The 18,139-nt window shown below is 42.4% G+C and overlaps 1 protein-coding gene across 2 annotated transcripts in view; it reads left to right on the forward strand.

Moving 5' to 3' along the window:
• Nucleotides 1–1,556: 1,556 nt before the first annotated feature.
• The window catches only part of LOC124996552 (poly [ADP-ribose] polymerase tankyrase-1-like), a 79,314-nt gene continuing 62,731 nt past the window's right edge, over nt 1,557–18,139 (forward strand). The window contains exons 1-4 of one of the 2 annotated variants that reach the window (XM_047569694.1): nt 1,557–2,140; nt 3,404–3,519; nt 6,108–6,216; nt 12,018–12,113. In XM_047569694.1, coding sequence (XP_047425650.1) covers nt 1,633–2,140; nt 3,404–3,519; nt 6,108–6,216; nt 12,018–12,113 — 829 coding nt within the window. In that variant the 5' untranslated portion in view covers nt 1,557–1,632. The remainder of the gene's footprint in view (nt 2,141–3,403; nt 3,520–6,107; nt 6,217–12,017; nt 12,114–18,139) is intronic. The other variant, XM_047569695.1, reaches the window with a different exon arrangement.

Genomic DNA, 18,139 nt, shown 5'->3' on the forward strand with positions numbered 1-18,139 from the left:
GTAACTTTGTTGTGTATGTCAACTTGAGCATGACTCTGCACAACAGGTTGAAGTGTGCGAGTTGTCGCCTTTCTGAGAGTTTCTGGGATTATTTCAGGAGGGGTCCCTTCCAATAAACTTTGGTGCAGAAACTCCCTGAGTTGAACCTTGAAAATTGGAATTTTGCCCACTGAAATGTTTTTCAGCTTTTGCAACTCACAGACTTCATTTGCGCTTTTTTGGGTCACGTTAACCTTAAGCAACTCGTCAACACATTCAATGGCTACCTGCACTGGCTGACTGCTCTCCACTTTGGAAGCACTACAGAATTTAGCTCTGAGTTGTGCAACAATACGATGGATTGATGCTTTTGCGAACTGTTTTGCGAAAAACACCTTGATTTTGTTGCTAGTGTGTTGCAATTGCAGACTCTGCCCAGAGTCTGCATTTATGTCACTGCCGTCTTCTAAACTATTTATTGCCTCAACAACTGTGCAAGCAACGTCATCTGCTGCTGTGGCAGTCTCCTCCAAAATGACTGATTTCATCTGCTGATAGTCCGAGTCTGTCATGTCGTCCAGTAGAGGAGCAGTGAGATCAGTAACCTCTTTCTTAAAGACGTCCTGAACTGCTATAATTGCTGTCGTCATTGCATCCTCTGCCTGTTGTGTTTCCACTGCAGGCTGTTCGCACTCAATATCTGACACGACCAAGTCTGCGGTTGAGCCTGGCCTGTCAGACTCTACTTGAGTGAGTGTCCCTGGACTTTTTGTGTTTGTATTTTGTCTTTTTGTACCTTTAAAATGAATCTTGCATAAAAAATCTCTGATCATTTTGGTGGCATGACAAACCATCCTATTTAACCTTTTAGGAGGAGTTACACGCTGACTTATTACTGTCTCATCAGGTAGCCCGCTACTGACAGCTGAGTTAACACTTACTGCTATCTCTTTTACAATTAACTGAGTGAGACGCTCTGAGCTGACACTGCAAACCTTTTCTGAAATGTCCAAAACTTCTGTGAAAGCTATAGGAAGTGTGTCACCCAGAGTGGACGAAACCTGTTCTTCGGCCACAGTGGTTTCCTTCTTTAACAATAATGCAAAGGCTTTTGTCAGAACTGTAATGAGATCTAATATGAGCTCTGCCAAAATCGTTTTTGTTGCAAAATCAGGAGTACCTGATTTTAACAAAGCCCACTGTTCAGATGTCATGTTGCTAAAAAAAGTTTTGATCATTGGGCGCAGGGATTCCACAGTAACCCCCGCCATTCCTGCAGTACGAACCACCAACTCCTCTGATAATGGGCTTTCTGGCCTTTGCATTGTGACTCTTATTATTGTATTAGTAAATATTGTATTGCTAAATACTGTACTACCGTATTATTGAATATATTCCAAACTAACCAAAGCAACTAACAAAGTACCAAGTGTCTGTGATAAGCTAAGTGCCGTATATAAGTCACAGGTCGTGGGACATCAAAGCCAAAAAGATCAAAGGCAGCGACTATGTGACGTCATCACGGGCAGCACACGTCGCTTAGCAACCGTTGCTACGAGCGCCCTCTTGTAGACGAATTCCGACCGGAAGTTGGGATTTTCTGGCAGGAAATTATCAGCGGTGTTTTTGTTGCTAGTGGGGACTGTTGTGAAAATGGCGACGCCTCGTCGCTCTTCTCAGCAGCAACCAAACTCCCTGCTGTCCTCTCCGCCCCGCGGCTCCTCTCTCCCCGTCACCCCGCCTGGCTCCCCGCCGACACCCACCGACGATGCTTCCCCGCTTCCCCGCCCTGTCGGAATGGAGAGCGCGGCTGACGGTGAGGTAGCCCCGGCTTCTCCCACCGCCACCTCCCCAGCTCTGGCCCTGGCTGCCGGAGGTGGCAGCAGCAGCAGCAGCACTAGCAGCAGCACTAGCAGCAGTGCTAGCTCCCCAACCAGCACCGAGGGTAGCGGGACCAGTCCCAGCTCCACCCCCGACTCAAGCAGTGGTAACCCGTGTAACAGCAGCAGCGGGAGCGGCGGTGCAAACGGGGCTTTTAGAGAGCTATTTGAAGCCTGTCGAAACGGGGATGTTTCTCGGGTGAAGAAAGTCGTGGATGCGGTGAATGTGAACGCCAAAGACATGGCTGGACGCAAGTCGACACCCCTGCACTTCGCTGCAGGTAACCACAGACAAAAAACCCAAACACTGTAAACAAATCAGTCTTATTGTCAGGCTGAGCTACAGCCCAGGAGCAGAGTTCAAGTAAGGACTGAGCAGAGAGCAGCTGACACTTTATTACAGGCTGCATAAGTTACAACAACCTTAAGCTGTGGGGAGTTTGCATCACAAATTTAACATGCAGCAGTGCATCAGTTGTGTACTCTGAATTGATCATTTCAAGATAATGTGTCTATCTGTATTTTTTGTTATTCCCAAAAGGATTTTCTACATTTTCTACAGATATGGAAATAGGTCTTATTAGAATTAAAAGCCGGTTCACGATCAGTTCATGTGCAGACACATCCCGTGCATTAATTTGACAGGAACTAACTCTGTAAATGCACAAAACTTGTAGATTGTTGTTTCTGTTATTACTGGTTGATAATAACAATACTTGTGCAGACTGATTTATATTTTAATTTTTGAAAGTTTAGGAACTGTTCCCTCAAATGTATATAAAGTTTGGATAGACACACCTGAAATATCCTTAAATCAGGGAATATCTAACATTTAATTAAAATTACATGAATTTTATTTGTAAAAGCAGAATACAACAACACATCCCATGATTTTTCCCAAAAAAAAGAAAAAAAAAAAACATTGACTACAGAATATGATGTGATACATAATATTTAACTTAAGCTACCGACCAGCCCATTGGGCCCTCTAGGAGCATTTCCAAAATGCACAAATCAGACAGAGACGGATGAACGACATCTCAATGTGACATAAATACCACATGTTAATATTGAATTTGGTTTTAACCTATTGAATATACATGTTTACCACTGTCAAAGTGTAGAGAGTACATGAATCAAATCAAATAAAAATATCCATAAATAGAAAATAGGCGCTTAATATGAGTCTGAAACAAAGGAGATGTAACAGAGAGAGATATGTAAAGAGATGTAAAGCTCAACTTAAAGTAAACTACAAAAAAAATTGTAAGATAAGATGGATGAATAACGTTAACTGACTGACACTTACTTGGCAGCTCATCGAGGACACTAGTGAAAACGAAAGCATTTGCGTTACTATAACGGTCCTGCAGTAAATCTTTGCTTAATTCAATACAGGGATTTTAATTCCCATCTTCCTCACACTGTTTCAACCTGAACTGAACATTATAACGAAGCAGGATTTAGTGCGGTACTGATATATTAAGGGAGTGTGCTTTATTGCTCTGGCTTTTTTAATTCTGCTTTTATCAACTGTGTTTCAGGCTTTGGTAGGAAAGATGTGGTGGACCACCTGCTTCAGACGGGCGCTAACGTGCACGCTCGGGACGACGGGGGTCTGATCCCGCTACACAATGCCTGCTCGTTCGGTCATTCTGAGGTGAGACTTCATGACATTTGACATATTTTGATGTACTTTGTCGATGTGTTTCCACTGGGGTACATACATTCAGTGGATGTTTGGTGAAGCTTGAGACTAACCGAAATAAACCTCATTATTCCCCCCAAAGTTGGGAATAGTATAATTTTTACAGTCTAGAGGGAGTCGTAGATCAAAATGTAAAGATGGTTACTATTATGCAAAAGATGTAATGCTCTCCAGCAAGGTGTATGTGACCTTTTTGTCTGTTAAATGTATTGTGCACAGTCAGCCTTCGAGATCACATTGAGAACACCTGGATATTTACTGTCGTTCTGGCCTTGATGTTCTGCCCACGTCTGAGCCCACTGAGTATCGTCTGTGCACATGTGCGAATTATTTCGGTTCCCTTGGCTCTTAACCACAGGGATCAATGCAGCGGGCCCAGTTTCAGATGTTTTAAAAGCTTTTAGAGCTTTGTTGGAAAGCACTTTGCAACCTTGCAAAGTGTGCTAGTGCAGCAATGATTAGCATTTTGATGAGATCTACTGTCCAACCTGAAGCCAGTGACTTGGATTCTACACAGCCGGGGCTGAAAGGGGTTCGGTTGTGAGATGAACACATCTGTTGGGGAAAGAAGATTTGGCTGACGGTGTGTGCCTTGGCACCTTCTGATCATGCCTGGCTCTGGGAATGTGGACTCTATCCATTTTACAAACTGACAGCAGGTGTGACAGCAGGTGTGATTCTTAGTTGTGTATACATACTCTTTAATCAGATATTTTGGTTTTTAGATCAGTATTTAGGCTAACTACACCACATTAAACACAGAGGAGCTGGCAGCAGTATTTCGTTAAGTTAAAAATTCAGTATTGTTGACAATGAAATAAAGAAATGGGTGTAGATTACCCCTTGAATTTTACAACAAACTACTTATAAACAACTATTTGCTTCTTTATTAAGATTTACTTGCATAAGGGCAATGGAGCACTGCTTGATCACAGTAAGAAATGAAACGCTGGTATGATTATGTTAACAGCATCTGACAGAAACGCCAACCTAAAAACAGCTACAGACCGACGGAGGACATGAAATAACAAACGTCAATCTGTAAACACATTAGAGTCCAGATGACAGTTTTGGGATAGAGATCACATTCTAGTGGAAATGATGGGATCGTTATTTATTAACTTAACTGCAATGTCTTTCACAAACTAGATCACAACTGATTATGGATGCACAGCTTAAACGTGAATCACCCTCTGTTAAGCTGTGATACATCTGCGACATGTGGACCAACCTTGTGATGTTGTAAAGATTTTATAACATTAACCTTTAACGTAAAACTTAACCTAAATTGATCAGCCATAACATTAAACATTAACATCAATCATCATTATGCTGGGAAACGCCTGGACCTGGCATTCATGTGAATGTTACTTAGACATGTATCCGCAGCAGGAAGGAGGCAGACACACACACAAAAAGGTTTAGGAACAACATCAAAAGTGTTGACTTGTCCTCCAAATTCACTAGATCCTAAACTCATTAAGTATCTGTGGGATGATCCACAGAGGCCCCTCCCCTCCACCCATAGGACCCAAAGGCCCCCACTGACAACATCCTATTGTCAGACACCACAGGACACTCTCAAAAGAACCATGTCTATTCTCTGATGAGTCACAACTGCTTTGGAGACACAAGGGAGACCTACAAAATATTAGGAAGGTGATCGTAATGTTATGCCTAATCTGTGTGTTCAGTGCCGCTGTAGACTGAAGTGACATGTTTCAGGAAAAAAAAATTAATAAAATCAAAACGTATATTAACCGAGTTACAGAAGTGTGCACATGCTTTTATAATTCAGGCTGTGTTCATAGTCAACGTCTTGTCAAGTTTGTGTGACTCTGATCTCAGGTTTTCCTGTTGGAATTTCTCCCATCTTTTTAGTTTTATGCTAATATAATAAGAGCCCCGGGCCACAAATCCCACAATCATGGGATCTCACTGTTGAAAGGTATTGCTCAGGTTATGACTACAGAACGTATTCAGGTATCACACACACCGTTGGAACAGGTCAGAGTGTCAGCAACAAGTGGAGAACAGAGGACACAACAGGGACTCCGTCAATAACAAGATGTCCCCTCAGACATTAATGAGGAGACAAAACTGGAAAGGGAGGCTGTCAAGAGGATGACAGATACAACTTCTTCTGGAAAATACTGGTTCCTCCTTACACGGGACAAATATCTCCCCCAAACAGAGCAGTCAAAGGACTTGAATTCTGTTTGACATTCAGTATTTTAGATTGTTTTTTATTGGGTTTTACACCTTTTGAGAGAGAATGAAAAACTTGGCAAGACTGGTGCATATGAACAGAGGAGGCTTTGGCACATGAACTTTGGAAACAAGAGTCCCGTGAACCACTTTGAACTGAATTAATCAATGACAAGGAAACAGATGATGCTCTGAGTTTGTCTGTGGGGGGGCTGCTGAGATGAGACTTTAACGAGAAGGAACATCTGACCGTTTTATTTTATTTTTTTTTTTTACGACAAAAACAGTAAATGCATATGTCCTGAATCTTTTTTTATTATTATTATTATTAGGTTGTCTCCTTGTTGCTGTGTCAAGGGGCGGACTCTAACGCTCGAGACAACTGGAACTACACGCCTCTACATGAAGCTGCCATAAAAGGCAAGATAGACGTCTGTATAGGTGAGCACGCAAAAAAACACACACGGGAAAAAATCTTCTTGCTCACGTGACTTGAATGTGTTTAAAAGACATTGTTTGCAAGTCTGACTATATTTTTGTTTTGCTTTGCCTTCTGTTTTAGTGAGATTGAATTAGCTAGGAACAAAAAAAAAACATGTATCACTGTCAATGGTTGCATGCTGGAATTGCATTGTCCCTCTGGGTACTGTAAAGGGCTGATATAAATACATTTTCTAATTTCTGTTTATAACGCCGTAGCTTAATTATAGATATTAAATTCTGCTTTGTCATTGAAGTCAAGTGTGTGTGTGTCTTCGGATGCCTCTGTGCCTCATTCTTCCAGAGTCGCCACTTGAAGCTGTGTATAATCATACAGTGGTTTTTGAAACTGTAATAACCCCCCTGCAGGCTGTAAGCTCCGATTTCCTCTGAAGCGTAAATCGGCAAATAACCTTCCAATTGCTGCTACCGTGTTGCTGCTTTTTCCTCTACACGGGGGACAGAAAGTACACTGATCCCCTCGCCTTACTGGGAATTCACATTGCAGATGAGAGATGAGCGGTGCAAAGTAATACTAGATTGTTCGGCCCCTTCGGTCCAAACGGGCTCTGACCTCTGTTCATCAACAACACAGATTTAACAGATACCCTCCCGTCATGTCGTGTTTGAAGAGAAACACAGGGCCCTGGGGTTTCAGTGTTTATTAATGTGGATTTTACAGTAAATGAGCTGATACCCACATAGATTTAATGCAACAGGGAAGTAGAGGGGTCGTGTTACTGTTCCCTGAGGACAATCCGAGGCAGACAGGATTGCCAGCAGCATGATTACTGTCAGCGCTGTAAGGCAGACAATAATCTTTTTGTTTTTCATGGAAAAGGCACTGCTCCGTGTGAGTAATGACGGCAAATGACTGCAGCGATAACTCAGCGACACCTTGGTTGGAGAACAACAAGGAGGAAACATCGGGGCTGTGAAAGTCTGCTTTGTGGAGGCCTGATTATCCCCGAGCACAGACTTTGTCCTGTTGCCAGGGCTGCTGGTCAGTTATTGATTCATCGGTAATTATGAACAAGACTGAATTTGAGATGAAAGCTTCGGCTTCACTCATTCTTGTGTGCTGTTGATTTTCAGTCTGACCAGTACTTCACATTAAAAGGTTTTTAAAAGACACAACAGAATATATATATATATATAAAAAAAAACATTCTGCATAGACGCTGATATTCTTGCTGATATTCTTAAACTATTTCATGCTTCATGAATTCATTAGGGGAGTTTAATATTTTTATCATGGCTTCTTCTGTAGTACAGTAGTTGCTGTACAGTAGGACTGAGCAATGTGGATAGGTGCAATTTTTCCCCCCATATCTTTCAGTCCAGTCTGACAGCTGGCTCAGCGACTCGATACGGGTCTGGGATCATCGTCTGTGTTAACAGCTGACAGTGAAATAGTACCTGCTGCATCATCTTGTCCATCACCTTCACCACCTCCCTCCTTCAAGCTGGCTTACAGATGTCCAGAGTAGGTCTATGGCCTTGTGTAAATTCATACCTGTGCGCTGGTGTGTCCGAGCCGCTTTCTAACTTGCGGTTGAGTTGTTTTTGCCACTGAGTTTCTTTGAGTGCTTCAAATAGTCTTATGAATAATGAATATTTAGCTGAAATGACTGCAACACAAAATGTCTTGAAGACAGAGGAGCTGGTGTTAATGACCGTTGAATCCATTAATTGTTAAGTTGCCTGCCTGTCCCACCAAGTGGACCAATCACAGAAGGTGCGGTCTGCGTTGCAGCGTTGTGTTGTGTGGTTGTGCACATCAGGAGGTTGTTGGTTACAACGTCGAAGGCCCTACACAGAAGCAAAAACCAAGCTTAAGTCGTGAACTGCTTTAAAATGTCTGACATTAGAACGTCCGAGTGCTCTCTTTTCCCGTCTGTCACAAACGTCCTAAATGTTTCGCGGCTGTAAAATAGTTTTAGATTGATTCAGATCCAAAATAAAAAATTACACAAAAATATTCTAGAGTCTTCAGCTGACTTTTGTCAATGAAACGTAGTGTTCCAGTGCTCTCATTGGCCCATTAATGAAAACAAGTGCTTCCACTTCCAGAAAACATCAGGGTAAATATGTCATTTGCTGCAGGTTGAAAAGACTATATTTTTAGGTTACATTATCAAATTGCTAGAAATTATTTGAAACCCTTAGCCTTCACTGCTCTCACCCTCAAATAACACATTTATACTCCTTTCTCTGGTTGAAAAGAGGAGCTCAATGCACATTTCCACTTATCATTATCCTCCTGGCTGGGGATGTCCTTGACCGCGGTCATTGGGATGTTTCTCAGTAAGAAATAAGCGGAACTCAAACATTTCAAAGCAATCATTGGTACTGAACTCAAATACTGAGTCTTTATCGCCGTTAAAAATCTATTTAGAACGAGGCCTTTGCAAATCAGATAATGTAGCACAAATCATTCTACTGGGGAGTTTATGACAGAACGTAGACGTTTTCTTCAAACAGTGTTCAACTGTTGACTGCGTAGTCAACAAGTTTAGATGTGAACACACCGATATCAAAGAACTACTTGAAGTAAAGACAGACTCTAACGTTGCATCACGTTCCCTGTGTCTGGACTAAGATGTTGCACTTGAATGCACCACGCAAAAATGACCAGCCAGCAGTCAGTTCATACATCTGGTCTCCAGTTTTCATTCTAGATAATCGCATTATCATGAGGATACAGCAATTTGTCTATTTGAATGTTCTAAACTGTTTGACTTACAGTTTTCCTGTCTCGTGATGGTTCTCCTGTCTGAACAGCCAATCAGAGAGCTCTCTCTCAACGACGAGCCACAGACGCTCACCGTCAGCCCGTCGTCTTGGTGTGTTATGGCTATAAGGTGCCTGCATTCATTCCAGTTACCTGACCCCTCCAGTGCCAGAGCGTTGTAAACCCTTCAGATGGACCTCCATTATTATTATTAACATGATGGATTATTTTGTTGTTGACTTCCCACTTGGTTTTGGTTTTCCGTTCTAACTGCACAGCTAAGGCGAGTAAACAAAAACCACGTGACGTCTAGTGTCTCGTTCATTGGAGCGAACTTTAATAGTCTGTCGTCCTGCCAGTTTAAAGATTTAGCAGCAGAACGAGACTCAAATCAACTCGGATTTGTTTGTAAATTCTGCTCAGCATGGCGGACGCTCTGTCCTATTCTCTGCTGCTGAGACGTCTTGAATGAGAAATGATTACTAGGCCTGCAACTATTCACCATCGGAGCCTGGAGGGATTCTCATTAACAAAACTGGGATAAGAGGATATTCAAATTCAGTAGTACAAGTTGTTAAAAAAAAAAAAGAGACTCTGCTAATGGTGGTACGTGGTTTAACCCAGTGATTGTGTTGTTTATTAGTGTGAGTATTAACTGACACTTTTCTGGGTGGATTTTATTTTCTAGGATTTTTCCTAGTCTCAGGGAGGTGAAGATGGACATCTGACAATTTGAAGCTTTTTGCTGCACTGTTTTCTGTGTTGTTGCTTTTTGGTACGTGCTTGAATAAACCTAGTAGGTATCTTAGGATACCCTTAGACCAGTCTTGTTTTGTTTGTTTATCTGTCATGCGATAAGAGACTATTGCTTAAGTCTGGTTTGTCTTGTCCAGAGTTTTTAGCCTACACTATATGGGTGAAGACCGCTGTGCTTTAGAGGCTAAAATCCCTTAAAAGCATCCAGCAAAGGTTGCAAATAGCAGTTGTTTGCTTGGGGATTAATTTGTTGAGCGGTCAAATGTCAGAAATGCGTTCCCATCACTCATCATCAACTCCACGAAGCCCAAAGTGAAACATTTAAATTGCACGTTTCCGTTTTAAAGATCACACAGGTGTGATTTCTCACATTGGAGAAGCTGGAAGTAGCGAATGATTTGCAGTTTTGCCTGATAAGACGCTTTCTTTGAAATGGCAATTTATTCTTGCAGTTTTTATTGAGTATTTTTCTGCCAATGCGTTTCTGTCAGTTAATGAAAGGCCCTATCATTTGCAGGTGTTTAATGTATTTCTTTGCTGCCTCATACTTCACACGATGGTGTTCTAATCGAGGTAAAGTCTCAGTTTATCTTTATTATGCGAGGTCTCTTTGGCCTAAATAATAATAGACATGATAATAAATTTAACCAAGACCAGATAGGAGGAGGAGCTTTTACCATGAACACTGAGAATATTTGGCTGCAGCACCTATGAGTTCATCACGATTTTGTAGAAATGACTGATCGGTCACAGACATGGCTGACAGTCACAAGATAACTGTTGCAAATCGTCCTGAAAACTAATCCTGCACAAAAAGGGATTTGGGTTGTACAGAGAGGGCTTTCGCAGCTATTACAGGAAAGCCGTGCACATTACAGACTAAACTGAACACAGAATTAGATGTTGACAACTGCGAATGAATTAGCAATGGTGCAGGCTGGATCGCAGGACTCACGAACAGTTCAGACCCGTGTACTGAATGTATCACGCTGAGCGTCTGCGCACCAGACTGTCATTTCTCTCTTTCCAGTCCGGCACGGGCATCGCTTTATCCTCCTGATGTCGGTATCAGTGTGCGTCTGTGTGGGATTGGTGCAGAGCTAAATCATATTTTTGTTGAGGGGCGAGTGGGTGACTAAGGTCTGCGTCAGTGCTGGGGCAGAAGCGTGCACACACACAAACACATGTGCACATGCCCGGTTGTCTCCTGTTCCTCTCTCCGCTGGCTTCAAGCGGAGTAGTTTGGAGCGTGAACGAGTCAAAGGGCAGGAGCGCTGGGAGCTGCTCGGCAGTCACAATAGTGGGAAGTCAGGTGGAGAGGAAGGCGGTGAGAGTATTGACATTAGCACCCTCAACAGAGCTCATTTACAAAAAAAACTGAGCGCAGGCAGAGTTTGTTATTCAGCTCATACCTGTTTAGTGTCCTCCTTCTCTTCTCTTCTCTTCTCTTCTCTTCTCTTCTCTTCTCTTCTCTTCTCTTCTCTTCTCTTCTCTTCTCTTCTCTTCTCTTCTCTTCTCTTCTCTTCTCTTCTCTCCTCTCTCCTCGTCCTCTACTTCTCCCATCCTCTGACTCTCTGCCCCCTTCCCCTCCCCACCCCATCCTCCCCCCCTCCTCTCCTCCTCTCTCATCTCTCCCTCCGCTGCATCGCTCAGTCAGTCGGAGAGGCGAGAGTCTCTCCACTCGCACCGCCTGCCCGCCTCGTCGCTGCCACTGCCTCGATTAGCCGTAGTCATCTCTCCTCTCCCTTCCTCACTCAATTTCACTTATCTTCTCAGCTAAATCACGCCCCCCCCCCCCCCCCCCCACTCCTTCGCGGATGTGCGATGTGTTTTGTGGCTTGCCGCGCAGCTGTCTTGTCGGGTCCGCCGTTTCTCCGGCGGTGCTGCGTGGCGTAGCGTAGCTCTCGCTGCTTTTGTTGTGGCATGTCTGTTTACATGAGCAGCATGGCTCGCAGGACAGGGGCAGCCGGGGGCGGCCGAGGGAGCAGCGCCAGCGACAGAGGAGGGGCAGCGGCTGGAGGAGGAGAGAAATGTGAAGCGGGACCGGCGGGAGAGCCGGGGGACACGGCCGGAGGAGGAGCGGGAGGGACGGCGGAGGAGCGAGCTGTAGGGAAGCGAGGAGGTTCAGGAAGGGCAGTTTACGGAGCGGGATGTGGTGGCGCGGTAGCGGCAGGCGGAGCGGGAGGTGGACTGGGAGGAGGTGTGTGTCGGGGAGTTTGCATGTCAGTCCAGGAGCTCAGCTACTGTCTGTGTCTGCCCTGTTGTTGCACAGTGTTGCTGCAGCACGGAGCCGACCCCAACATCCGCAACACTGATGGCAAGTCCGCCCTGGACCTGGCTGAGCCCTCCGCCAAGGCTGTGCTTACAGGTCTGTCAAACACCACACACACACACACACACACACACACACACACACACACACAGATCGTTTGTGTTATTGTCATGCTCAGTCTTGTGTCATTCGTCTGTTCCTGCACATTATGTCCTCAACTTTCAACCAACATTCATTTCACCATCTAGAGCTGCTCTCATCTTCTCTGTTACCATTATTTATCATCCATTGCTCTCATTTGGCAAGGTTGTGCTGCTCATGCACAAGACCCTCCATCCGTCCAGTTTCGTCGCTTTGCTCTCTTTCCATCTTTCATCATCATCATCAGGTTCCCACTAGAGTTTCTATGAGAGTTCGAAGGCCCGCGCTTTTTTCTTTTTTGTTACCGAAGGCTCGGTAGGTTGCATCCAAGGCCAGGGAAGTGGCAGAAATGGGTGTTTAAATCATTTAAATCATTCGAAAAAATAACAGAGAGAAAGAAAATCCTCAAACTCATTGGAGAGTTTAAGTTGCCAACGTGGGATGCTGGAAACCAAAGTTAATTACTGCTTCTTTAATTGTCAGAAACTCTTAAAGGAAGTATTCACCTATTCAGTGGTAGAGGAGCCAGTGATACAAAGTTACAGTTTAAATGAGGAACTGTTTTTTTTTTTTTTTTTTTTTTTTAATTGGGCAAATTTTCTCCATATTATGCATCTGCAGGTACTTTCTGGCTAGTGGCGACTGCCTATATGTCCATGTTTTTGAGATAATTTTGTTTTAAACTGTATTTCCAACTCTCCTCATTGCAAATCAGCGCCATCACTTCTTCACTCTGCTCTGTATTTGTAAGTGTCATGTGGTATTAGGCTGACCGATGAATGCTTACCTCACGTTTTCCTCAGATCAGAAAGGTTGGAAGACGGCGTTCGCATTGAACTGAATTAGTTTTTTTTTTGTCTGCAGTTGCGCACGAGTAAAGAGAATTAAAAAAAATAAAATAAAACATCTTTCCCCCTCCATTGCCTTTCACTTTGCGGATGCTGATACTAAACTCTAAAAACGTTTTTTGCTGCCCCACTTGTGTGTTTACACTGGATTACATCATCCGCTTCCCGTGTTTGGCCTGTGGTGAATGAGATAAACATAGAGATATCACAGCAATGAACCTGCGCTGTGTCAAAACACCACATTGTTTGTGTCCGAATTATTGAACATTGCAGCACATGTCTGCCCCCTTTACCCGATTTCGGAAACTGGCCCTTATACAAGTTTTGCAATGGAGCTGTCAGAAGATATGATTCACGAGCAGTAAATCTAGAAGATTCAACAGGGGAGGTTGGTCTTTATGTGAAAATATTTACCTACCCTATAGACTTAAATAAATGTGCGAATGTGTGATTGTTTGTTGTTTGTTATTTTTGGCATGTGGATAGTTGTCATATTGAGTTTGATGTGACCGTGTTTGAACAAGAAGGTGGAGTTGGAGAAGAGCAAAGGACCTGACTGAGGACCTGGGGACACCATGCAAGTGTCCATACAGTATAGCAAGTTGTCATTAGGCTGAGGTTCCCTAAAGTATACCCAGTGCTGTCGTCTTTTTTAATGTAAATTGATGTATAAATTACAAAAGAAACCATGAGCTCATTTGGAAATTGTTCACGGAGGTAAACCGAGGGTCATTTTTTGCACATGCACACACAGGTCTGTTTACCAGTTCAGTGTGAGCACTATACACCGATCAGCCACAACACAGCCAGTATCGTAATGTTTTCGCCCAAAGGCTTTCAAACTGTGAGATGCCCTGAGATCAACATTTTAAATAAACAGGAATTCACTTACTGTGGTTTTACCTGTTGTTCATTCACAAACACACATTTTTTCGATTTAGTCAGACACACTGTATCCTTCCAGATTTATGATTATCTCGGATATCGATTACAAATAAATCTCCATAAATATGCTAAAAAATCATAGGTTAAAAAAAATAATCATCATCCATAGACCTCAAGTAGTTTAATGCAATGCCTCTTCATTCCGGGCTACTTAAAGTTCGTTAGATATATTGGGAGAATTGTATTACTGCTTGCTTTTAAACAATGTGCCCACTCTTTTATATGAATACATTCATTCTTCAGGCATCCAAATATGGTGGCACCACTTTGTGGACGGAGGAATTAAAGCAAAAAACAAAGTAATTTAGATCGAACTGATCTGTGCAGATTCATCTGTTTTAATCAGTGCGAACCAACTGCAGCCAGTTTTGATGTGCGACACACATGCTTGAGAAGACATTTTATATCAGAAGCCTAACTCACCTTTTCCCATTACATTCCCATATGGCGGTAAACGATAATATGGAATTACAACATATTTTATATTACACAATATAAAGGCTATAACAGCAGTGCAGCATGGGCCAGGACGCTGCAACGAAACATCCAACTGGAATGCTGCCTTAAGCATTAAGACTATAAACTGCGCTTATCCTGCTGCGACATGTCACACTGTCGGCTGTGACCTATTAGAAAGTCTCCACATGATGAATACAGATAGAGCAAAGTGCATAAAGCGTACAAAATGTGGCTGAATACCAATTGTTTCACTCATGTGTGAGCCTCCGAAAGAAGCAGATAGGCCTGATTAAAATGTGTTATCAGAAAGACAAACGTGAGGCACATTCAATGGCCGCTAAATGTGAGTCTTCCCTGTTTCAGCATCTGCCGTTTTCACAGGCAGGCTGATGCATTCAGGTGGAAGGAAAAAAAAAAAAAAACGCAGTTAACTAGTTGATCACCATTACCGTGACTCTCCGCTTCGTCAGTCTCGTCACCCTGCGGTGGTTTTGTTGTTTGTGCGTCAGATTAAAACTAATTCACAGCGTGTCGTAAATAGTGTGGATTGTATTTTTAATGGTCGACACTAATTACATAAACTGTTGTCTCGTTACATTGTCTTTACACGCCGTGCCATCCTGGAGGGATTCCACTGTAGTAATTACTGTAGGAAGTGATGCATTTAATGCAATGCTCTGACAGACCGTTTTATTATTGACTCGTACGGTCGACGGTTTGGTAAAAGGCTGCGGAAAATTTCAGCCAAGGCTTTTTAATTCCAAGAATGAGGTTTCGGGGGTTCTGCTCTGTTCCTTCGCACTGCCGCAGCCCAGCACGGCTCTCAGCTTCAGTCTGTGGTGATGGAAGTTTATATTGACCCATAAATTAGCTATAGTGCTCTGCCATATCCAACAGCCTGCTCTCAGATATGATGAACTGTTGGCTGGAGATGGGAAATGGAAAGACAAAAAGGATAATTTATTTTCTAAATCAGATTGAATCTCACAAGGTATTTTAATTTCTAAAATGTCCTATATGCGGTATAATATATGAATCTGTAGCGTTCTGTGAAGTCAGTCACACAGATTTTCCAGATAAGGATGAACATCAGATCAAGGCAGGCATGTGTTCATTCACTTCACCCAAGTTCTCCCTCTAAGTGTATTGTATACACAACACACCAAGGGGCTGACTCACATGCACAACTGCTCTTCCCACGTAAAATATTTGATGACAAAAGCCTGTGCAATGTGCTTCTTCATTGTTTGCAGTAATTCAAGTAAGTAAGGAATGTTGCTACATAAAGCATTATTGATTGGGCGTGTTTGACAAAACTCCTCATTACTTTACAATGCTTTTGTGTAGCAAAGTGATTATATTTTTCATTTTCAGGTGAGATTATTAGCCTATGGTCAGTGACTCCTTGAGCTACTCTTGCACTGCTTTTATCAGATGCTGCAGGGAAGCTAGTTTATATGATTTCAAGTTCTGGGTCAAGGGGAAGCTGGTAGAGGAACAGCAGAACAAAATTACATTTTGTGATCAAGAAAAGTAATTTTCAGTATAACCCAGAGGCCCCGCTCTCAATCAGGAGGTGAATGAGGGTGTAACTTTTCAGTAGACCATTTAATCAATTATGCACAACTTTTGATGGAATTCGTTTTCAAACCAGTGAGCAGTGAACTTGAAACAAGGCGAATCTTTAATAACCAACAGTGCCCCCTGTGGCCACAGATGTATGTGGTGAGTAATCACTAAATCACCAATACTAAATCAATATGTAACACGTTAACAATGCAGACATAGGCTATTAGTCATACCAAAAAAACTGTTCTTGCAGAGTGTATTCGGCGAGTGAATATTTTTACTCGTTTTATACTTTACCTAACTGAGCAACTTATCTAATCGTCGGATAACTAATCGTTATCCGATTAAGACACTCAGATAATGCCATTGAAAATGTATTTTTCCCACCATGTATACAGCATAATCAGACTTTAACTGGACAATGTGTGCATGATCCCTAACCGCTAACCGCTGCGCTGGTGTATGACCGTGGAACAAAAACATCCAAGAAAGCCGGTCGTAGAAAAATAAGACCTGAGGACACCTTGAGACACATGATGATACGTCTCGGCTCTCCACTTGTGTTTGGATAACCAAAAACACGTTTTAAAAACAAACTGAAAACAGAGTCACAATCTCACTTTAAATGTAACTTCTCTCAAATGTTATTACCCACATCTGCTAAACTAATGGATGTGGCACTTTTTTCTTACCAACTTGACATTTTCAACAATCACACTTTGTACTGTCTTACCTCCAACATCCTGTTTCAAATATCATTAGCCAATTACTGAAATGGTCTTTGCACTGAGTTGTGTTTGTATGGCTGGACTTTGAAAAGCTTTCATATGTGCAATCAGTGTTTTGATCTGGGCTACTTTAAGATCTTCTCTTGAAAGCCACTAGAAAAAGTCATGTCTGTTGTATCTTTATTCATTTGTGGGTCTGACTAGTCCTGTATCCAAGACAAACTATACCCTAAAATACATTTACAATAATATATGAATCAAAAATGGCAGGCTTGAAGACATCCATTTTATTGTGTGTTCTTGAGTTAGGTGAGAATATTTACACTCTCTATTTGGCAAATAACAAGCTAGAGCCAGCATCAATTAGTTTATCTTAGCACAATATAGTACTGGCACACGACATTACTGCAGATTTAATGTGGTTTCATTAACTTGATATATTTTGTGAAATACTGTATATCAATAGGAAAAACTGGCATCCACTTCCTCCATTATATTGAACCTCTGGTTGACTGTGTCCAGCAGTCCATTTATGCCAACAACTGTCGTGCTCCTGTACCAACAAGTGAGCCAGAAGTACCCCTTTGCCAGGCTGCAGATAAATAATTTGGGCAAACGTACACTAATGATGTGTAAAGTCCCTGAGGAGCTAACGTACGATCATCAGGACAATTTTTCCTTACATAAATCTCCCTTGTCATTGGTGATTGATCTTTTTCTGGCCCAAAAAGCAGTGATTAGGACTCTCAAGTTGTGTCTGCCCTTGACAACTCCTTCCCATGTCCTGTCATCTGTCCACTGTCCACTCTTTATTCAGTCATCAATTACTGCAAGGTTTAATGAGCTCTCACTTACAGCATGTACTTCGTCCACCTCTCATCCTTACATCGACCTCGGCGGTGCTCCTTCTCTTTGACATGTCGTCTGTGGTCGTTTTTCCTCTTTCACACTTCATAATCAGCCTCCCTATCTTTTTCCTCTTGACATTTGTCATTTATTTCCTTTCTGCTATTCGTTTGAAATCTTTCACAGTACTTTATAGATTCCAGCATCTACACAAAATAACCTCTAGGACCAAGGTTAGGTGTTCACTTACTTTCAGCCATTGATTGTACTAACAGAATGGTGAAGACGTAGGTTTCACCGGTAGATGTAAAATAGGTGCTCATCTATCCTAAACAGTTTTATGGTTCTCTAGTAGTAATCTCTTATTGTTGATTTTTGTCCACCTCCAAGTCATTCTGGTTTGTTTTGAGCTAGAAACATCCTGTCTTAGATTTAGCTATATACAGGGGAAATAGTTGTTTGCCACCCATGCTGATTTTGTAAGTTTGCCCACTTACATTAAGACATTAATATATACATTTTCGTTTTAAGTTTGTTTTAACTGAGAGAGACAGAATGTCAACAAAAAAGATCCAGAAAAAGACAT

The sequence above is a fragment of the Mugil cephalus genome, chromosome 19 (genome assembly GCF_022458985.1).
Source record: "Mugil cephalus isolate CIBA_MC_2020 chromosome 19, CIBA_Mcephalus_1.1, whole genome shotgun sequence".
Lineage (NCBI taxonomy): Eukaryota > Metazoa > Chordata > Actinopteri > Mugiliformes > Mugilidae > Mugil > Mugil cephalus.